The sequence below is a fragment of the Balaenoptera ricei genome, chromosome 4, assembly GCF_028023285.1.
Source record: "Balaenoptera ricei isolate mBalRic1 chromosome 4, mBalRic1.hap2, whole genome shotgun sequence".
NCBI classification, from domain to species: Eukaryota; Metazoa; Chordata; class Mammalia; order Artiodactyla; family Balaenopteridae; genus Balaenoptera; species Balaenoptera ricei.
Genome location: NC_082642.1, coordinates 101,757,286 through 101,781,033, shown reverse-complemented (window position 1 = coordinate 101,781,033; position 23,748 = coordinate 101,757,286). Strand labels below are relative to the sequence as shown.

The window sequence follows — 23,748 nt, the reverse complement described above, 5'->3', positions numbered from 1 at the left end:
ACATGTGTAACATGTAATATTGTACATCAATTATACTTCAATTAAAAATTGTATAATTTGTAAGACAAAACTAACACATATAAAACAGCAAGAAAAATAAGTACAAAACCTAAGGTGCTGATTATAAGTGCAAATGGAATTTAGAAGAAAGGAGAGTATGCAGTGTGGGCAGAAGATTCTGGAGAGGGTTTGGAAGTGAGCTGAGGTTTGAATGATGACAACTTTGGAAGAAGTCATTGTAGGTAGAAGGAAATAGCAAAGAAAAAAGCACAGATATGAAACTCAGAAGTGGGGTGGTAAGTGGGGAGAAACAGGAAGAGTGAGAAAACAGCGCTGGAAGAAGTAGAGATAATGGGTGAAGAATAAGGTTGGGGAGTAATAGGTGCTGCTTTCAGACACACTGAGGAAGGGGACTCTATACGGCTGGCAGGAGGGAACTTCCATCCAGGAAAGGAACTTTTCCTTCCATATTCAGAGCACCTTCTGCACACAACTGGCCCCAGCCTGGTCCTGATTTTCCTACAAATACAAATATTTGCCATTCCAGCTCCAGAACAATTCTGGAGCTAGTCATTACCATGAACACTCTCACTAATGGGGCAAATCACACATTAGAGAAAGAGCAGGGGGTGAAAAGCAGAGGGTGCCCCATTTTCACCGGAAGGTTTTTAGTTATGCTCTATCCGTCATCTGAAGGCTGCGCCATCACTTCTGCTTTACCATGACTTTAGTTAGATACCAATTAACATGGATTTGCCCTTAATTCTTAGCTTTCCAAAAAGAAAAAAGCTCCAAAGTTCTGGGCAGAGCACAATGATTTTCAGAAGACCAGGGATGGGGAGAAAGCCAAGCCATCAGTGAGTTGTGGGCTGGTCAGGGTTTGGGGAAGATTAATGTAGAGAAATTAAAAATAATTTTAATTATTTTTAATTAAATTATAATTTAATTTTAATTATCCTGCTCTTCTCTCTTTCAGCTTTAAATAAGCAGTCTCATTTCTTACCCTGTTGATCAAATACTGTTGCATGTACAAGTGTTTAATCTCATCCCTCTTCATAATCTCCAGCTCCACTTCAGTTGGATCTGTTCTTTCAAATTCCATGAACTTTGGAATATCTAGATTGAATACTGACGCTTTTGATGATCTAGACAATGAATCACGTGCCGTCAAATCCCCATCCTTTCCAGAAGAGAGTCTGAAGAAGCTTCCAGCTGAGCCTGCAGACACTGCCTGTTCCACTTGAGGGGCCGTTTCAGCCTGATTTTTCATCTGCTGTCGCTTAAAAGCTAGGAGGGTTTCCTCATCATACTGAAATCTCTTTTCTGGAACTTCTTCTGGGTATATCTGAGGGATTTGGGGAATGGGGATGTGCTTGGATACATGAAGAGTCGACTGAATGTTCTTCAGTTCTTGCACCAGGCACTGTATTTCCTCGATGACAGCCACTTTAAGGTCTCGAAGAGAGACAATGCACTTGTTCATGTGCATTTTCTTTGCATAGGCCTGATAAAAAGAACAGGAAGAAAGCAAAATGACAACCTGCTCACAAAGGGCAGCTTGAAATACAATTTGCTTTTGTCCCTTGACTGGAATGCCTAGCAAAAATTCAAGATAAAAATGTATCTGATCATTCCTGTTCACTACTAAGTTACTTTCTCTAGTTTTTAGGCTTTTCCCCATTTCACCTCTCCATAAGGGGAAGATGGTCTGGATGTGACCTCTGGTGTCCCCCAGCTGGCTTGCAGGGCTGAGTTCCCCCATCCTCCTTCCACCACTCAATGGAAGTCCTTCCTGAGCCCTATACTCAGCCAGATCCCAGGGAGGGGAAGGCCATTCTTTGGTCAGGAACACACAGTAACCGTCCTTCCCTGATGAAAACTCAAATCCTATTGGCTTAGACTCGCTTAGGGTTGCCCACCTCAGGCCACTTTAGCCTGTTGTCATTCTGTATTTTGGCCACATTCTTTCTGTTACTCCTTGTGCAGGCAAGGTCATGATCCTGAATTCCAGTACCACGTCACACTAAGAGGTTCCTGGACTCTTCCTTGGTTCCTTCTCCACTCATCCGAGCCCAGCTATGCCCCTGCCTCCAGTCACAGGTGCCAAACAGGCCCACTGCTCCCTCACTGCCAGCTCTCTCTCCAGGCTGTGTTTCCTAAATGCCCTGACCAGAGCCTCCAGTCACATGCAACCCTGCTCCTGGTGTGCAGTTAGGCAACTAGATGGCCCAAAGGCTGTTAAGAGTAACTTTGCATAAATATACAGGTTAAGAAAAATAAAAGATCGAAAGGCATTTCTTCAAGTCGTCTTACAAAACTTACCTGTATATTTACTATCTACTGTAACAAAATAGAGGAGATGTTTTACATACTTAAGAACAAACCTTTAAAGCATTAGGGTTTAAACTCAAAATCCAGCCCTTGGGTGAGTGGGGGACCACTTCTGAAGTACCTGGAGGACCGAGAATTAAGCGGAGAACAAACCCAAACCAGCCTGGTGGCTGTAAGGCCCACCTCTTTTAGGAGCCCAATCTACATACCAAGCCTCTCTTTCTAATTTTCCAAATACCACACACCTAAACACTAGCCACGGACAGGGGAGGTGGCGGGGGGGAGGAGGAGGCGGGCGGGGCGGGGAGGAATGTATAATACACGACTTCTAAAATGCTTGATACTTTTCAGTGACTTTGAATTTAACCATGATAAGAATGACTGTTTATTGACTTTGACCATTACTTTAACCCTATGAAGAAGACTAGACATGTCTTGTCTTACTGTTGTTCATTGGTAGTAATACCTTTTTTCTTTAAACAGACAATACAACTGAGGCTTAGGGAGATTTACATGACTAGCCAAGTTCATATAACTATTAAGTGGCAGAGATTGGAAAGGAACTCTGATCTTGTGACTGGTAGAATTGTGTGCTGTGCATTATTTAATGCTGTCATTTTAATAAAATAGATTTCAGTACAATGAAGTTCCATTCAAGACATCACACCTGTCCATCACCTCTACCTGGACTATGAAATTTCAGGTGGGATGACTGGCAAATTGTGATCAAAAGAACATTTCTCTATGACAATGGATGAAACATGATAGTTGAAACAAGAATTGCCTTAGACAAACAGCTAGAAAAACAATCCAAACGGTCACTAATAAAATGTTCAAAATGTCCATTTGATCAGAAAGTTATAGGCATGAGCTATGAAAATTTACTTGTGGCTGTGAATTGCCATACCAGGATCTTTGTAGTGCTGGCATGTACAGCATCTTTGGTGAAATAGAAAAAGACACTCCTTCCTCAAGACACTTTACACTTCCATTTGTCAGAAAATTATAAAATATTCAAACATGCTATATCTGTGGTATGATTGGCACTCTTTTCAATGTGATGCCTTGAAATGGGCAACCTGCACAGCCATACTAGGTGGCCGTATACAAAATTCTCCTCAAAATGGTAGCTCAGATGCCTTCTGAGCCTCTAAGTGTGAAAAGTCACTTGTCAATTCAAAGCAAGGAATTACTATGACAGGGAGAGGAAACTTTAGGATGAAAACAGGTATGAGAAATCAGGATGATTAGAAGCAGTTTGGGGAAATGCAGAGAGAATCAAAAAGGAATATATTAATTGTTCAGTATTGAGTCACCTGCAATAGTTTGGAAGTCCTTCAAACAAAGGCTAAATACAGTGGTCTATTTTCCTAAGTCTTGGTGGTCCACAGCAGCCAAAAACAATAGCCAACAAGGATGTGTTTGAATTTCAGAGATTCAAAGTTCATAAAATATAATGCCTTCACTCATGAAACTGGTATTGAACCAAGTAATTAATTTGAAGGCTGGTTCTGCCATGTTAACTAGTCATGAATAAATCTCTTATCTTTGGGACTCAATTTCCTCATTTGTAAAAAGGGGCATTATTCTAGATAATCATGAAGGCCTTTTCCAATTCAAAATTTCTATGACTATGTATCTTTATGGACTAGCTAACAAAATGGGTGGTTTCAGCAGAATTCAATAAAAAAACAAAACAAAACCAAGGTGTGTGCCTCATTGTCATGAAAGCTATGGGGAAGTACCATAGAGTCGAGGTATCCCAGTTCCTCTTTCTTCTTGGCAGCATTTATTCTCATGTGTTCAGGTATCTTATAGTCTGGGGCTGTCTTCAAATTGAAGTCTCCCATATACAACTGGGCCTCTTTGATGGCTTGAACATCTTTGGGATCTTCATAGTCATCATCAGGTTTACTCTTGTACCTAACAGAAAAACAGAAAACTCAGCCATAAACATAACAATAAACTCTAATTTGTCTACTTTAGGCATATAATCAAATTTAATCATGAAGCAAAAGCATAATGCTGAGTCTGTGGTGCTACCTTTTTCTATAGAGCCCAAGAATTTTTTTTATGTTAATGACTATTTTTAAAGCAGCTCAAGCAAAATAATAAGTAATAAATAAAAAATAATCAACTAGATGGTGCTGAAATAATCTGAATCATTCTTAGGCTTTGGTTAACTTCAAAGTAATTTAGATCAACATTGTCATTTATTCCCTCAATAGAAATTACGCTTTGGATACAGGTTTGTTGTTGTTGTTTCTTTTTTTAATCACTAAAATGTTAAAGTTTTTAAAAAAACATAAGCGACTGTCATAACATTTGTCATAACATTTTCAAAAAAAGGCACATAATTCAAAATGATAGCACGAGTATATATGTATTTACCTCCCTCTCTTTTCCCACATTCCATGGAAATGGCATTGTGGGGTGTCAAAGGAAGTAAATCACTAGGAAAGCTGAGAATGGGGTAGAAAACCATGAGCAAACTAGTGATGGAGATACATTTCTAGAAGACAGAAAGAAGATGAAATTGTATTAATGGATAAACCAGACCAATGAAAACTCTAGTCCCAGATACCCCCAGGAGAAGGCTATAAAAAGAATTGGATTGGGTCTTCTTGATAGAGTTCCTAGGAGGCTCCAAGCAAAGATGGAGCAGGTATGGAGCAGGGAATGGAATGCTAGACATTATTTGGCAAAATTAATTAGAGGATTGAAAAGGAATACCTGAACCAGTTGAGCCCTCCCGGCTTTCCCATCTACACACATGCAAGGCAGTAGCAACCTTATACGTAAACTAAAACTGAAGAACTAATCTCTACAGAAACTGACCTCTCTGCTTGGGAAATACTACGGTAGCTATGTTATGGGTTGGCACCCCACTGGAGGGGATCTTCATTGGGAGACCCTAACCTACCTAATTCTTTAAAGTGAAGCCTGTCAGTCAACATGAGCATATAGCTTCAGTCAGCCCTTTAGGGGGAAGCAAACATACGTATAGCAGAGGAAACACATGCCATCTAATGTATTAACTGACAATAGTTCATTTGTGTATAACAGCACTAAAAGGAAAGATTAATATTTTTAATGAAAGGAAAGGGATAGAGAAAAAGGAAAGGAAAGAAAGGAAGAAACAAACTACTTCTGCTCTTGCCATGTGAGAGAAACACAGCCCATAATTATCCTCATGCTACAAATAACTAGAACTGAACAAAAATATATAAAACAACTATGTTCAGACATTGAATGATAAGCAGCACAGGACTGTAATTCCTGAGAAAAGTGAAACAAAATAAGTAATCCTTACTGTCTCCTAATCCTTACTGTCTTTCCTCTGCATGGAGGAAATTATACTATGGAGTAGGGTTGGAATCCCAGAAATCAGATTTCACAGAGGCCAGAATGGCTAGAATTTTGTGGAGAAGATTATCAGAGCTCCACAAAGAAATCTATATAGGGCTCTCTTGAGTTTTTGGCTGAGTATTAATTTGTACACTTGTAATGGGAAACACCATGAAGGTGAACAAAGAACATCTGGGGAAAGTCAAATACTGGGAAGCTGTAAGACAACTAATTCTCATAGTTTACACATGGCTGGGACTCGCTTATGATCCCACCAGCTAGAGAGACCTTGTTAAATGTAGAAGACATTCAGTAGAAACCCCAAAAGAGTCATGTCTTCAAAGTAGGAGAAACAGAAGATTTAGACAATATTATCAATCACCTTGTCCTCATTGACACGTATGGAACAGTACACCCAAGAATACAAGAATACACACTCTTTTTCAAGCACACATTGAACTTTAACTAAGAGACTATATGCAGGCCTATACAATTTCCAATAAATTTAAAAGAATTTAAATCACACAGACTATTTTCTATGACCACAAAAAATTAAATTAGAAATCAAACAGAAAGATATTTTTTAAAACCTCAAAATATTTGGAAACTAAACAGCACATTTTAAAATAAACCACAAGTCAAGGAAGAAATCACAAGGGATACTAGAAAATATTTTGGACTGAATAATAATGAAAATATATCAAAACTAGTGGAATGCAGCTCAGGGCTTAGAGGGAAAATTTTACTTTAAATACTTACATTAGAAGAAAAGTATAAAATCAAAGTTTACACCTTAAAGTTAAACCTCAACAAGAAAAAAAAGAGTTAATTAAACCCAATTAAACTAGAATGAAGGAAATGATATAGAACAGAAATCAATGACATAGAAATCAGACAAACAATATTTTTTTTAAAATCTATAACCAAAAGCTAGTTGCTTAAAAAAAATTAATAAAATTGATAAACCTCTTGCTGGAATGATCAAGAAAGAGAGAAGATACAAATTAACTATGCCAAAAATAAAAGAGGGGCTTCCCTGGTGGCGCAGTGGTTGAGAGTCTGCCTGCCAATGCAGGGGACACAGGTTCGAGCCCTGGTCTGGGAGGATCCCACATGCCACGGAGCAACTGGGCCCGTGAGCCACAATTACTGAGCCTGCGCGTCTGGAGCCTGTGCTCCGCAGCAAGAAAGGCCGCGGTGATGAGAGGCCTGCGCACCGCGATGAAGAGTGGCCCCCGCTTGCCACAACTAGAAGAAAGCCCTCGCACAGAAACGAAGACCCAACACAGCCATAAATAAATAAATTAATTAATTAATTAAACTTTAAAAAAAAAGAATATCACCAAACATTCTGAGAAGCAACTGGCCCTGAATCTGATCAGGGACCACTTCTAATCTCTAAAAAAAAAAACAAATAAAAATAAAAGAGGACAACACAACAGATACTACAGAAGTTAAAATAATAATAAGGGAATAGTATTGTATGAACTATATTATGCCAATAAATCTGATAACCTAGATGAAATGCACAAATTCCTTGAAAGACACAAATTACCAAAACTGACCCAAGAAGAAATGGAAGATCTGAATAGCACTGTAATAATTTAAATTTTGAGTTTATAATTTATAACCTTCCTTCAAAGAATACTCCAGGTCCAGATGGCTTTACTGATAAATCTTATCAAATATTTAAGGAAGAAATAATACCAAGTCTAAACAAAGTCTTTCAGAAAATAGAAAAGAAAAACTTCAACTCTTTTTATGAAACCACTGTTATCCTGATAACAACCCAGAGAAGACATTGCATAAAAATAAAACTAGAGAACAATATTCTTCGTTAATAAGATACAAAAGTCCTTAACAAATTACTAGCAAATCAAATCCAGCAAAATATTTTTTGAAAATATCAAAAGTCTATTTTATTTTTCTGTTTCATTGAGATGTAATTGACATACAATATTGTATTAGTTTAAGGTACACAACATAATGATTTGATATGCGTATATATTGCAAAACATTTACCACAATAAATTTAGTTAACATCTATCACCACACACTGTTACAATTTTTTCCTTATGCTGAGAATTCTTAAGATTGACTCTCTCAGCTCAAATACACAAAACGGTATTGTTAATAGTCACCATGCAGTATGTTACATTCCCAGAACTTATTTATCTTATAACTGCAAGTTTGTATTTTTGACCACTTTTACCCGTTTCTCCCATCCCACCCCCAACACCCCTTGCCTCTAGCAACCACCAATCTGTTCTGTTTCAATAAGATCAGATTTTTTTAGATTCCACATACAAGTGAGATCATATAGTATTTATCTTTCTCTGTCAAATTTGTTTCACTTAGTATAATGTCCTCAAGATCCATTTGTGTTGTCACAAATGGCAGGGCTGCTTTCTTTTTTTATAGCTGAATAATATTCTGTTGTACAGTATATATGTGCCACAACTTGTTTTAATCCATTCATCCATCAGTGGAGATTTAGGTTGTTTTCCTGTCTTGGCTATTACAAATACAATGAATATGGGGGTACAGATATCTCTTTGAGATAATGACTTTATCTCCCTTGTATATATAACCAGGAGTGGAATTGCTGGATTATATGGTAGTTCTATTTTTAATTTTTTGAGGAATCCCCCCGGTTTTCCATAGTGGCTACGCCAACTTATGTTCCCACCAACAGTGCACAAGGATTCTCTTTTCTCCACATCCTCACCAACACTTGTTATCTCTTGTCCTTTTGATGACAGACATTCTAACAGGTGTGAAATGTTATCTCATTGTGGGTTTGATTCTCATTTCCCTGATGATTAGTGATGCTGAACACTTTCACATACCTGTTGGCCATCTGTATGCCTTCTTTGGAAAAATGTCTATTCAGTTCCTCTATCCATTTTTATTTTATTTTATTTGCTATTGAGTTGTATAAGTTCTTTATACATTTTGGATATTAACTCCTTAACAGATATATGATTGCAAATATTTTCTCCCATTCTGAGTTGCCTTTTCATTTTGTTGATGGTTTCCTTTGATGTACAGAAGCTTTTTAGTTTAATGTAGTACAGTTATTTATTTTTTGTTTTTATTGCCTTTGTTTTCGACGTTAAATCCAAAAAAAATCATTGCAAGACTGATATCATGGAGCTTACCACCTATTTTTTTTCTAGAGTTTTATGGTTTCAGGTCTTACGTTCAAGTCTTTAATCCATTTTATTTTTTTGTATGGTGTGAGATAGTGGTCCAGTTTTCCCAGCCCCATTTATTGAAGAGACTCTCCTTTCCTCATTGCATATTCTTGGCTCCTTTGTCATAAATTGACCATACATGCATGGGTTTATTTCTGAGCTCTCTATTCTATTTTATTAGCCCATATATCTCTTCTTATGCCAACACCATACTATTTTGATTGCTACAGCTTTGTAATATAGTTTTGAAATCAGGGAGTGTGATACCTCCAGCTTTGATCTTCTTTCTCAAGATTGCTTTGGTTATTCGGGGTCTTTGGTTGTTCTGTACAATATTTAGGATTTTTTTCCATTTCTGTGGAAAATGCTATTGGCATTTTGATAGGGGTTGCACTGAATCTGTAGGTTGCTTTAGATGCTATGGACATTTTAACAATACTATGCCTTCTAATCCATAAGCACAGAATATCTTTCCATTTATTTGTGTCTTCTTTAATTTCTGTCTCACTGTTCTTATACTTTTTGGTGTACAGATATTTTACCTCCTTGGTTAAATTTATTCTTTAGTATTTTATTCTTTTTGATGCAGTTGTAAATTTGATTTCTTTCTTAATTTCTCTTTCTGATAGTTCATAATTGGTGTATAGGAGCACAACCGATTTTTGTGTCTTGATTTTGTATCCTGCAACTTTATTGAATTTGTTTATTAGTTCTAATGGTATTTTGGTGGAGTCTTTAAGATTTTCTTTATATAATATGACATCTGCAAACAGAGATGGCTTTACTTCTTCCTTTGGATGCCTTTTATTTCTTTTCTTGCCTAACTACTCTGGCTAGAACTTTCATTATGTTGAATAGAAGTAACAATAGTGAGTATCCTTGTCTTGTTCCTGACCTTAGAGGGAAAGCTTTCAGCTCTTCACCACTGAGTATAATGTTAGCTGTGGGCTTGTCATATATGGCCTTTGTTATGTTGAGTTATGTTCCTGCTATATCCAGTTTGCTGTGAGTTTTTATTATGAATGGACGTTGAACTTGGTCAATGCTTTTTCTGCAGCTATTGAAATGATATGATTTTTATCTTTTGTTAATGTGATATGTCACACTGATTTGTGGATGTCCAATCATCCTTGCACCCCTAGAATAAATCCCACTTGATCATGTCATATTATCCTTTTAATATGTTCTTGAATTCAGTTTACTAAATTTGTTGAGGATTTTTGCATCTATGTTCATCAGGGATACTGATGCAAAGAAGGGTATGTGTGTGTGACAGAGAGAAAGGGAGACGGAAGCAGAGTGAGCAAGACAGAGTGAGCCAGACAGTAAAAAGAGCTAGTAAGCTTTTGAAATCTCCACAGGTTAAATTTCCACTGATGCCTGAGCTTGGTGGAGCAGCTCACAAATGATTGAGTAACTACTGTCTAAAGTAAAGCTCATAGAAGAAGCAGAATTCAGTAGCTTCTCCTAAGGCAACACCAGGTTTGGGATTCTGGTCCAAGATGCCGACATAGGAGGCTCCTGAACTTACCATCTTCTACAGACACACCAAATCTACAGCTATTCACGGTATAATTGCCTCTGAAAGAAGTTCAGAAACTAGCTGAATGATTCCCACACGTTGGTGAATGAAAAAATACACATATTGAAATGGATCTTGGCACACTCTCAGCCATTGGGGGCCATTAAGAACAAAGAAGATGCCTGGGATAATCCCAAAGGTCTAAGAGACAATGAAGATCTCAGGCCAGGCTGAAAGATAAGGCTCATCTCCCATGAGACCAGATGACTGTACTACTGTAAACTACTGTCAAGAATCTGAAAAAAAAGCTACTACACCAAGTAAGCTTAGCAACATCATTAGATTAAAGATAAATATGAGAAAAATCAATTGAGAGGAGTTCCACTTCCAGGAAGATGGAATAGAGCCACATTTTTCTATTTTTTCCAGCAAGCAGAAAATAAAAACCCTGGACATTATATATAAAACAAATATAAGAAGATTCTGAAAGGTGAAAAGGAGGTAGGCCACAAAAAACCTTGGGACCCAAGGAAGTATATGACGGCAAGTTTTCTGGGTTTTATTTTTGCCTTGTATATCTCAGACTTGGAGCTAAAGAAAACAGTAACTCATGTCATATGATCCGTCAATCCCACTCCTAGACATATATTTGGACAAAATATAATTCAAAAAGATACATGCACCTCTATGTTCATAGCAGCACCATTCACAATAGCCAAGACATGGAAACAACCTAAATGTCCACTGACAGATTAATGGATAAAGACGATGTGGTACACATACACAACGGAATACTACTCAGCCATAGAAAGAATGAAATAATGCCATTTGCAGCAACATGGGTGGACTTAGAGATTATCATACTAAGTGAAGTTAAGTCAGAAAGAGAAAGACAAATACCGTAAGGTATCCCTTAGAAGTGGAATCTAGAATATGACACAAATGAACCTATCTATGAAACAGAAACATACTCACAGACATAGAGAACAGACTTGTGGTTGTCAAAAGGGAGGGGACATGGGGGAGGGATGGATAGGGAGTTTGGGGTTAGCAGATGCAAACTATTATATATAGAATGGATAAACAATGAGGTCCTACTTTATAAGCACAGGGAACTATATTCAATATCTTGTGATAAACCATAATGTCTCAAAATATAAAAAGAATGTGTATATATGTATAACTGAATCACTTTGCTATACAGCAGAAATCAACACAACATTGTAAGTCAACTATGCTTCAATTAAAAAAAAGAAAGAAAACAGTAACTCAGAAACACCAGTGTGTTTAGACAACAAAGGCCCAACAAAATCCTGCTCTCTCTAGCTAAAGCATCAAGAAAAGAACAGAATGGCGAGAGAAAAAACTTGTAGACACTAAACTCTCTACTCCAGCCAATACCACAGAAAAAAAAAATGCGGTGCTACTTCCACCCATGCCAGCAAAGGCCAAGTGGGGAGTCTAAACTTCCTCCATCAACAGGCTTTAACAAGGCAACACAACCCCAACAGAGTGGTGTTAGAGGAAGTGAGTCCTGGGAACCAGGAATTTCATCATCAGTGTGTGGAACAAACCTCCCTACCACAGTGTCAGTGGAGACCCCAAAGGGAATCTGGACTTCCACTCCTGCCTAGCAGTAACAAGGTGATCTACCCCTCCCCCTCCCTGCTGCAGTTGTGTGTGAGGAGCCCTAGTGGAGAGTAATGATTTTCACCATGCTCCACAGTAACAGTGGAGGTCAACTGGAGAGCAAAGTGGTATTAGTGAGAGCCTAGTGGAATCTGGAACACCAACTTTTGACCAGCAAGTAGCCCCTTCCTTCCTAAGGTGTCAACTGGAGAAGAATGGGTAACCTGGACTTCTATACTCATAATAAGATGGCACGCCTCCTTATCCTGCTGAAATCAGAGAAAGCCAGCTAAAACAGAATGTATAAATAACATCCAGAGTCTCATAATACCCCAAATGTCCAGATTTCAATAAAAAATAATCTGACATACCAAGAATCAGGATGACCTCAACTTGAATGAGAAAAGACAATTACCAGATACCAAACCCAAGATGACAGAGATGTTAGAATAATCTGACAAGTTTTCAAAGCAGCCATCATAAAGTTCTTCAAAAAATCATTAGGAAGATGCTTGAAACAAATGAAAAAATAGAAAGTCTCAGAAATAAATGGAGGATAACGAAGAACCAAACGGAATCTTTAAAAGAACTGAAAAACATAATAACCAAAAAAAAAAAAAAAAAAACTTAATAGATGGGCTCAAAATCAAAATGGAGGAGACAGAGGAAAGAATCAATTAACTTGAAGATAGAATAGAAATTACCCAATCTGAACAGCAGAAAGAAAAGATACTAGAAACAAACAAACAACAACAACAAACAAACAACAACAACAGAAAGCAGTGTCTCAGGGATCTAATATTTGTCTCATTGGAGTCTCAGAAGGAAAGGAAAAAAAGGACAGGTCTTCAAAATAACTATAAGAAATAATGGCTGAAAACCCTCCCAAATTTGGCGAGAGACACAGTATACAGATTCAAGAAGTTTAATAAATACAAAAAAAAAAAAAATTCAAAGACATACCAAGATACATCAAACTTCTGAAAACTAAAAGAAAATATATTGAGAGCAGCAAGGGAAAAATAACACCTTATATTTATGGGGAAAACAATTTGAATGTCAGCAGATTGATCATAAGAAACCATGGAGGCCAGCAGGAATTTTTCACGTTCTGAAAAAAAGAACAATAAACACAGAATTCTATGTACAGTAAGAATATTCTTCAGAAATAAAGGGGAAATCAAGCCATTCTTAGATCAAATAAAACTAAGAGAATTTGTTACCAGCATACCTACTCTAAAAGAATGGCTAGAGGAAGCTCTCTGAACAGAAATAAAATGATAGAAGGAATCTTGGAACCTCAAGAAGGAAGAAATTATGATGTTAATAGTAAAAAAATGGGCAAATACACTTTTCTTCTACTATTGTCTAATTTATGTTTGACGACTGAAGAAAAAACTGTAACTGTCTGATATGGTTCTAAAATGTACATAGAAGAAATATTTATACAATTATATTACAAACAAGGGAAATGAGGAAGGGTGGGTAAAGGGACATAAAGGCAGGTAAGGTTTCCATACTTCAGTCAAGCTGATAAAATGTCAACACTAGCAGACTGTGATTAGTCATGTATTCATAATGTAATACCTAGAGCAAACACTAAAAAGCTACACAAAGTGATGCACTCAAAAACATTACAGATTAATCGTATTGGAACTCTAAAATATTCAAGTAACCACAGGAAAGCAAGAAAAAGAAGAAAAATGAAAAATAGAGAATAGAAAACAAAATATAAAATAGCAGATATAAGCCCTAAGCATTGATAATTACATTAAGTGTAAATGGTCTAAATACACCCAGTGAAGAACTGAGATTGACAGAGTGGGTTTAAAAACATAACCCAACTATATGCTGTCAAAAAGACACTAAAGTCAAATGTAGCTATATAAGCAGATTGAAATAAAAGAATGAAAAGTTACACCATCAGTACTGAATGCTTCTCCCCTAAGATCAGGAACAAGTTGTGGACACCAGCTCTCCCTATGCTATTTCAACATGGTACTGGAAGTCTTAGCCAGTGCAGTAGGAAAGGAAAAGAAAAGAAGAGGCAAACAGATTGGATAAGAAGAAATAAAACTGTCTCTATTAACAGATTACATGATTGTCTACATAGAAAATCCCACAGAACCTACAAAAATATTCTCAGAACTAATATGACAGTTCAGCAAGGTTACAGAATACCAGATAAACCTGCAAAATACAATTTTATTTCTATACCATGAACACATAGGTATCAAAATTAAAAACAATACCATTTACAATTGACCCCAAAAGTGAAATATCTGTGTGTAAATCTAACAAGATATATATAGGACTTTTATATTGAAAACAACAAAACACTGATGAAATTAAAGGAGATCTAAGTAAATGTAGAGTCATACCGTGTCCATGGATTAGAAGACAACATAATAAATAAGCCAATTCTCCCCAAACTGATATACAGGATTAAAATAATTCCTAAAGAATTTCAGCAAGATTTTTTGGGGGTAAATATGTGATTTATATGGAAAGGCAAAATAACTAGAATGGCTAAAATAATTTTGAAAAAGAAGAATAAGATGAAAGGAATCAGTTTACCCAATTTCAAGACTTATTACATAGCTACAGTAATCAAGACACTATGGTATTGGCAAAGGGATAGACATATAGATCAATGGAACAGAAAGTGAACCCAGAAATAGACCCACACAAACATGCCTAAATCATTTTTGACAAAGGTGCAAAAGCAATTCAATGGAGGAAAGAGAGCCATTTCAACAAGTGGTGTTAGAGTAATTAGTCATCCACAGGCAAAAAAAAAAAAAAAAAAGATGAAATTACATCTAAATCCCACATTTTACACATCTTACACAAAAATGAACACCAAAATGGATCACAGACTTAAATGTAAAATGTAAAACCATAAAACCTTTAGAAGAAAAATAGGAGAAAATCTTTGGGACCTATGGCTAGGCAGAGTTCTTAGACCTGATACCAAAAACAAGATTCATAGGGAAAAAAAAATCAATAAATTGTCTTCAACATAATTAAAAACTTTTGCTCTGAAAAAGATCCTGTTAAGGGAATAAAAAGACAAGCCACAGACTAGGAGAAAATATTTGCAAATAAAATATCCAACACAGTACTCATGTCTAGAATATACAAAGAACTCTCAAAAGTCAACAGTACAAGTTAAACACTGTTATCCGAACATGAGCAAAAGACATGAAGAGATATTTAACCAAAGATATAAAGGTGGAAAACAAATAAATGAAAAGATGTGCTTGTTAAATGAAAGTACCTTTAGAGACCTAAAGATGAAGACTCAAACTATAAGATGTTAGAAGAACGTACAGGAGTAATATCTTCTTAATGTTGGGATAGAAAAGAATTTCTTAACTCTTAAAAATCACTGTATATATTAGTAAAATGAAATTCCTAGACCTGAAACTCAAGGGGTCACTGAAGGTCCACCACAGTATCACCACCCTGAAAGATCCACCTAACCTGACTTTAATATCTCTATCAGTTTCTATTTCTTTTAGTTCTTTATTTAAATACCAATGTCAATAAATGTAAAGATTTTAAAAGATATTTTGAGACTCATTCAAACAAAAGATTTCAGGTAAAAAAACTTACATGTCCTCCCATTCTTTTTTTCGCTGCTGAATTTTCAGTTGGGCCCTTTCAGCCTTTAATATAAGTTTCCTTGTTTTCTCAATTTGGTTTTCCACCATAATTTCACTTAGGGTTTTAGGCCGAAATTTCTTCCCTTTTTCTATGATTGATTCTTCTGGCACACTAATACTCCCACCTGTACAGAGAGTCAACATTTTTTTTCAATCTTTTTGAAACATCAAAATAAAACTTTCAAATATTGTTTTTAACCTGCCACATTTAAAAAAATCCAAGAATATAATGAATCTGTAATATATATTATAATCTGCAGTATATATTAAGCAACTACCATGAATTAAATCCCATAAGTATTTTAGAATACCAAAATAAAGAGATCTAAATCACAATTTTTGCTCCTCCGAACCTTATTAAAAAGTTGGTGAGATAACAACTAGAGAACAAGATAATGAATAACAGACCACTGACAGATATTGGGAAGCAGGGAAAGAGTGTCTGTAACATGATGATGGAGGAAGGGAAAAGCAAGTGAGTCCTATTTGACATGTATAATTTCAGGTGACATATACCAACTGCAGTGGTCTGTGACCAATCAAAAAACTGGTCAGAAACACACAAATCTAGAATTTAAAAATTATGGGCTTTATCACAGACACATGAAAAAATGCTCAATCACTAGTCATCAGGGAAATGCAAATCAAAACCACAATGAGATATCACCTCACACCTGTCAGAATTGCTGTTATCAAAAAGATGACAAATAACAAGTGTTGGTGAGGAGATAGAGAAAAGGAAACCTTTGTGCACTGTTGGTAGGAATGTAAATTTGTGCAGCCACTATAGAAAACAGTATGGGGGTTCCTCAAAAATTAAAAATAGCACTACCATATGACCCAGGAATTCCACTTCTGGATATTTTTCCAAAGGGGAAAAAACCCCACTAATTCAAAAAATATATGTGCCCCTATATTCACTGCAGCATTATTTACAATAGCCAAGATACAGAAGCAATCTAAGTGTCCATCGATAGGTGAACAGATAAAGAAGATGTGGTATACATATATATGTTATACACACACACAATGGAATATTACTCAGCCATAAAAAAATAAAATCTTGCCATTTGTGACAACATGGATGACCTAGAGGGTATTAGACTGAAATCAGTCAGAGAAAGACAAATACTGCATGATTTCTCTTATATGTGGAATCTAAAAAAACAAAACAAATGAACAAACATAACAAAACAGAAACAGACTCATAGATACAGAAAACAAACAGCTGGTTGCCAGAGGGGAGGGGGCGGGGGGATGAAATAGGTGAGGGAGATTAAGAGGTACAAACTTCCAGTTACAAAATAAATGAGCCGGGGGATGAAATGTACAGCATAGGTAACACAGTCAATAATGTAGTAATAATTTTGTATCGTAACAGATGATAACTAAACTTATCATGGTGATCATGCTGTAATGTATAGAAATATGGAATCACTATGTTGCATGCCTAGAACTAACAGTTTTGTAGGTCAATCATACTTCTATAACAATTAATTAATTAAAATAATTGATTTTATCAGTTATAAGTATCTAGTGGGGGAATTACTCTATTTATGTTCAAGTTGCATAGAGATATACTTTGGATATACATGAAAAAATTTAAATAATATGGATGGTCATATAGTTATAAGCTACCATTTCATTTCATATTTCAAATATATGGCACCATGGAAAAATAAGAGTTTAATGTGGCCTGGGTGGCCACAGAAAGGCTTTATAGTAAAAGTGTAATTTGTATATATAAAATAGATAACCAACAAAGTCCTACTGTATAGCACAGGGAACTATACTCAATATTTTATAATAACCAATAAGGGAAAAGAATCTGATAAAGAATATAAATATAACAATCACTGTGCTGTACACCTGAAACTAACACAACATTGTAAATCAACTATACTTCAATTAAAAAAATAAAAGTATAATTTGATCTGGATCCCCAAGGACCGGGGAGAATTCAGAGAGGAGAGGAGTGAATTAGTCACTCCATCAGGAACCTGGATGTGGAAGTTTCAGACATAATTAGGAAGCAGCAAACAGGACAATAAGCTCAACGTGCCAATCAAGTAGTATGAGAATGCGCTATTGGAAATAAATTAGGGATATTGTGGAAGGATTAAATATGGGGATAATCGTTTCAGATTTTATCCTAGAGGCAGAAAGAAGCCATTAAAGGTTTCTCAATGAAGAAAGTGGACCAGTATTAAGGTCAGTACTGTATCATGGGCACTAGTCTAGATCTGGCCAGGCTACAGTGACCTTTATCCTTGACTGGGTTCTGCAAGCCATTCCCAGAATTCCTGTCTTCCTCCTACTCACCTGCAGTCACCCTGCAGGCAGTCACAAGAGGCAGGGCGCAGGGATTAGAGGCACTATTTTCACATCTGTATTCTCAGCTCATCACTCTGTTTAAAGCATACGCTCTTGGAAAAGAGTGTGAAATGCTGTGTTCTAGCCCTACCCTCTGAGATGGGGCCCAGGAATCTGGGAACAAACACTGCCTAGGAAAACTAGCATCTGGGGAAATCCTAGATTTAAGAACAGTTGGACATGGGAAGTAAGAAATCCACAGCACCAGGTGCTCTCATCCACTCTCAGTCACATGACTGGGAGTCAAAGGTTCTGCTCACAAAAGATAATTCAACCTTGAAATTTTAATAAATAGGGATTTAAAAGCCTTCTTGTCATTTAGGTTACCTGTATCTCTCTGACTGTCCTTTCTTCCAGTTCCTTCTTTTTCAAACCTCTCAAATTTGCTCACTCTTCTCTCTGATTGACTTGGCCGTTTGGATTTGGAGTATTTAGAGGGCTTCACAAGCCTATAGGAGGATATCTTGTGATCACTTTGTATGGCATGAACCACAATAGTATCGCTTTCCAATGAATCACGAAATCTGAAGGAAAAAAGTATTTGCAATCATCACCATTTTAATCACGCTGCATGATTATTACATAATAAAATAAGCTCACAATGTACTATGCTGATAAATAATACCATTATATCACACTGGATCCAAAATTCAACCATGCATATACCAACCCAACAAGGATGTAGTGGAAGTTGAATAGGACTTGATTAAAGAGCAAGTAGAATTTTCTTCTTAATGAAAATACTAAACATCTCATTATAAACAGTATAATACCATTGTTTTGATAGTATGAAGAGTCAAAATTTTTCAGACAGACTGCAGTTTAAAGGTAAATGGATCATATCAAACTCTGAGGAAATGTAATTCATCTTCCTATTATCTCATTTATTATATATAATATTATATTTCATATATTACATATATGATAGATAGCAGGTGGTGATACATGTATGTACATATTACCCTATTTGTCTCTATAAAAAACATTAAGCTCAGGAATCTGTACTACTCTCCAGTTCAACTTTCTCTTATAGCTCACAGACATCTATCTTTTAAAAGTTCTTCATCAATTTAATTGTTGTTATTTTTTGCTGGTTCACAATTATTTCATCCTTTTATGTCTAAGTTGATTTATAGATTCAATGTAATTCCAATCAAAATCCTAGGTTTTGTTGTGAAAGTTGACAAACTTATTCTGTGCAAAGGACCTAAGCAATATTGAAGGTGAAGAACAATCCAGAGGGTTCATAATATCAGATGTCAAGAATAATTAAGGTCTTGTGACACTAGCACAAAAAACAGGTCAATGGAATAAAATGAAGAGTTTAGAAACAGACCCACATATATGTGGTTACCTGATTTTTGACAAAAGCATCACTACAATCTAGTAAGGATGGTCTTTTCAGCGAATGACAGTGGGCCAATTGGATATCCATATAGAAACAAAAGACACTTGATCTCTATCTTACACCACCCACAAAAATTACCCAAGATAGATAATGGCAAAACAGTAGAGCTTCTAGAAGAAAACGGAGAATTATTTCATGAATTGGGAATAGGCAAAGATTCCTTAACTACAACATAAAAGCACTAACCATAAAAAGTTAGTGAAAATATTGATAAATTGCAAAGGAAAACACTGATAAACTAAACTTTATTAAAATTAAAAACTTCTGTTCAAAAAGACACTATAATGAGGATGAAAAGACAAGCCACAGAGTAGAGCAAGATAGTTTACATGCATGCATACACACACATAGATATGTCATATATACATGTGTCATGTGTATAACGAGACTCATCCAGAATATATAACTCCCACAACCCAATTTTTAAATGAACAAAAGACTTGAGCAAACACCTAACAAAAGAGAATATAAAAATAACCAATAAATATAGGAAAAGGGACTGAAAATTGTCACTCATCTGGAAAATGCCAATTTAAATCACACTGAGACACTGCTCCAGAATAGCTGAAATTTAAAGAGCTGACAATACCCAGTGATGGCAAGCATGAGTGTTATGGGTTGAATTGTGTCCCCCAAAAAGAATATGAAGTCCTAATTCCCCAGGTACCTCAGAATATGGCCTTATCTGGAAATAAGTTCTTAACAGAGGTAATCAAGTTAAAATGAGATCATCAAGGTGGATCCTAATCCAACATGACTGATGTCCTTATAAAAGGAGAAAATTTGGACAAGCACAGAGGCAATATTATACGAAGGGACACAGAGAGAACACCATGTGAAGACAGAAGATTTAGAGTGATGCATCTACAAGCTAAGAAACACCAAAGATTGCTGGCCAAGCCACCAGAAGCTCAGAAAAAGGCATGGAACAGATTCTCCCTCCCAGCTCTCAAAAGAAACCAATTTAGTCAACACATCGATTTTGGACTTCTGCTCTCCAGGATTATCAGACAATAAATGTCTGTTATTGTAAGCCAGCCTGTCTGTGGTACTTTGTTATGGAAGCCCTAGAAAATGAATACAATGGGAATCAATTGGAATTCTCATACATTGATGATCAGAGTATAAATAAATTGAGCCATTTTGGAGAACTGTTTGTCAGTGTCTAATAAAGCTAAACATGCTTAGAACCTATGGTCTAGCAGTTCCACTCCTGATTATATAGCAAACAGAAATAAGTGCTTATGTCCACCAAAAGACATGCACAAGAATGTCAGCATTATTCATCGAAGCCAAAAAATAGGAACAACTCAAATATCAGCAGTTAAATGGATTAATAAATTGTGGTATAACCATTTAATAGAATATTACAAAGCAATGAAAATGAATGAAGTACTGCTACCTGCATCAACATGGGTAATCTTAGGCATGATACTGAATAAAGAAGCCAGATACAAAAGCATTCATACTGCAGCTTTCCATGTATATGAAGTTCACAGACACAACTACTCTATGGTGATAAACATTCATCTTTGGAGAGTAAATATTTATCGGGAGGAGGCCACGAGGGAAATTTCTGGAGTGTTATAAAAGTTCTTTTTTTTAAAAAATTTTTAAAAATGTTTATTTCTTTTTTTGGCTGCGTTGGGTCTTCATTGCTGTGCTTGGGCTTTCTCCAGTTGTGGCGAGCGGGAGCTACTCTTCGCTGCGGTGCACAGTCTTCTCATTGCGGTGGCTTCTCTTTTTGCAGAGCACCGGCACGAGGCACGCGGGCTCAGTTGTGGCTCGTGAGCTCTAGAGTGCAGGTTCAGTAGTTGTGGCCCACAGGCTTAGTTGCTCCGTGGCATGTGCAATCTTCCCGGACCAGGGCTCGAACCCGTGTCCCTTGCATTGGCAGGTGGATTCTTAACCACTGTGCCACCAGGGAAGCCCCCTTGGCTCTATTTTATTTTTGATTTTCTAATATATACATGCTCATGTGTTAATTAGTTATAAAATAAATAGCTTGTTAAAAACAGAAAGTAAATATGTATGACATAATTTGGTTTGCAAAAAATTTCGCAGACTTAAACTAGGAAGGAGTGAGTTCAGGATATCAGTAGCAGTGACAAGAGGATTCCTTGAGATTTTAGGAGTTAGTAGGCACTTCAGGAGACCTCTTATCTGACCACTTCAATAAAGCCACTGGAAACTACTTTCTTCAAATATGTGCTCTCAAACATCTTAACTTGCAGGAAATATGGATCCTACCTATTCTGTAGCTTCATTAGGCCAAGTTGGTGTTTCTCTTTTTCCCAAGCTAATTCCTTTTCCACTCGTTGAATTTTATTAGCTGTTTTCCTGTCAATCTCAGCACGAATTTTGGAATCTAGATCAAAATCCTGCAGATAGGTAGATTTGTTCATCAAAATGGGTACTTTTATCAATGGACTTTATCAATCCTATTTCATACATAAATACAGATTTTTAAGGTTTGTCCTCAATTTTATGCCACATCATAACTGTCTAAGTATCATAAACTCTCATTCTAGAAAAAAGCAACATACTTTTGATTTTACTGTCACAAAATATGGAGAAAAGTTCCCAGAAATAATTAACAATGATGAAAATACAGTTACATATTAAAAGATTTTTCCCACAATAAAAACAATGAATGCTAACAGAATATTTGGAGAGTTTACACAGTTTAAAAAAAAAAAAAAAAAAGAGGAACTCTCTCCACCCCAGAATAACTACTATTACATAACCAGCTGGGCATGGGGTAAAAGTTCATGGCACTTGATCATTAGCTGAACCTTCCCTCCCATGTGATGCCCACCTAGGAAAGACAGTAATGTCTTTGGTGTCTTCCTGATATAACCAAGTTCTGGTTGAATATCTTTCACCAAAGGGGCTATTTTCCCCATAAGGATACTTAGGGGCCTCGTGTTTCTTTCCTTCACTCCTGGAAAAATATCAGGGCCTTCATTCACACTGAATTGAAAGTAATTATTCTTTCCAGGTGTGTTGGTGCTTTAAATAATGGTATATGTAAAATGCTTAGCCACAGAACTTACCTCAGTTCTTTATTTTGAGTTATGTACCCATATTCTGCAAGTATCAACACTTTTCTTAGTAAAATAACAAACATCTTTTAACCATTATAAGTCGGTCTTTTAACCAATATAATGAGTTAATCATTATGACTTCACCACAGTTTTTTTTTTTTTTTTAATATGAAATTGGCTAAGTGCTTCTGGAATTATAGGACTGGGTAACCCATGGGTATAGTCAGGATAATAAATTCTGAGCTTTTATTTGATTAAGCTCTTGACAGTAATTCCATTTAAGATAATGTAAAAAAAAATGAGGAAAAAAGTTATCACTAGGAGGTAGATGGGGCTTTGCAACAAGTCACAGAAGAAAAAAATTTAATACAATATTAGCTTAAACAATTTGGTGATTGTCCCCATAGCTACAACTACACTAAGTCATCTTTTAGAAACTTTGTGGATGAACCAGGTACTATCTTTTCAATAGAGTTGATGAATTATGGAAAAGGAACCACAGAGAATCAAATTATATAGTATGTACCTAGCCAACAGTTAGATATCTTGGCTAAGTATGGTAAGGATTGATAACCAGATTCAAACGTATATCTTATTACCAAAAATATGTGAAGTAGCTAAATCCAGAAGTAAACTGTGTGTAAAGAGGCTCATCTACATCCAAACCAAGTTGCATGACAAGTTCTACAGTAGTTTAGTTGCTGCCAACACACTGACCGACCAGACAAGGGAAATTTAAAGACGGTTTTAAGTGTTCCTACTTGTTGGCAAAATAGCAGCCTCAATTCAGAAATAGCATATGTTAAAATTAAAATCAAATTTATTTTAGGCTTACTGTCCGTTTAAACTGCATATGTTTTGGTAATTCTTCATTCATCTGTAGTAGTTTCTGTAACTGATTCCTTAAAGCTTCAATTCGTTCTCTCTTCTCAGCCTTGATTTCTTCCCCTTCTTTCATTAACTTGTCATGTTCTCTTTTTCTTCTGGCATTCTCAATACTGAAAACAGAAATTTTAAAAGGTAACAGGTTAAAGATAGAGAAACAGCAGAGAAAATTAGTATTTAATAATTTGGAAATTCATTTAACTTGGTCAGCTTTGGTAAAATGTTGGTGTGTTTTGCAAAAGCCCAGTCCTATTAGGTATTGATCAAAAATTCCCATACCTGTAGGCTTTAGGATCTTCAATATCTTCTGGAATTGGCTCTGTTTCTATTCCAAACTGTA

The 23,748-nt window shown here is 36.2% G+C and overlaps 1 protein-coding gene across 6 annotated transcripts in view; it reads right to left on the bottom strand.

The window, feature by feature from the left end:
* CFAP44 (cilia and flagella associated protein 44) overlaps positions 1–23,748 on the bottom strand; it is a 121,816-nt gene that overhangs the window by 28,603 nt on the left and 69,465 nt on the right. For 4 of the 6 annotated variants that reach the window (XM_059921131.1, XM_059921133.1, XM_059921132.1 and 1 more), the window contains 7 exons: positions 23,688–23,743; positions 23,359–23,521; positions 21,727–21,857; positions 18,396–18,592; positions 15,646–15,820; positions 4,077–4,254; positions 1,004–1,504 (listed from right to left, as the gene is read on the bottom strand). In XM_059921131.1, coding sequence (XP_059777114.1) covers positions 1,004–1,504; positions 4,077–4,254; positions 15,646–15,820; positions 18,396–18,592; positions 21,727–21,857; positions 23,359–23,521; positions 23,688–23,743 — 1,401 coding nt within the window. Of the gene's footprint in view, positions 1–1,003; positions 1,505–4,076; positions 4,255–4,722; positions 4,844–15,645; positions 15,821–18,395; positions 18,593–21,726; positions 21,858–23,358; positions 23,522–23,687; positions 23,744–23,748 lie in introns of those variants that run through there. The other 2 variants (XM_059921136.1, XM_059921137.1) reach the window with 2 other exon arrangements.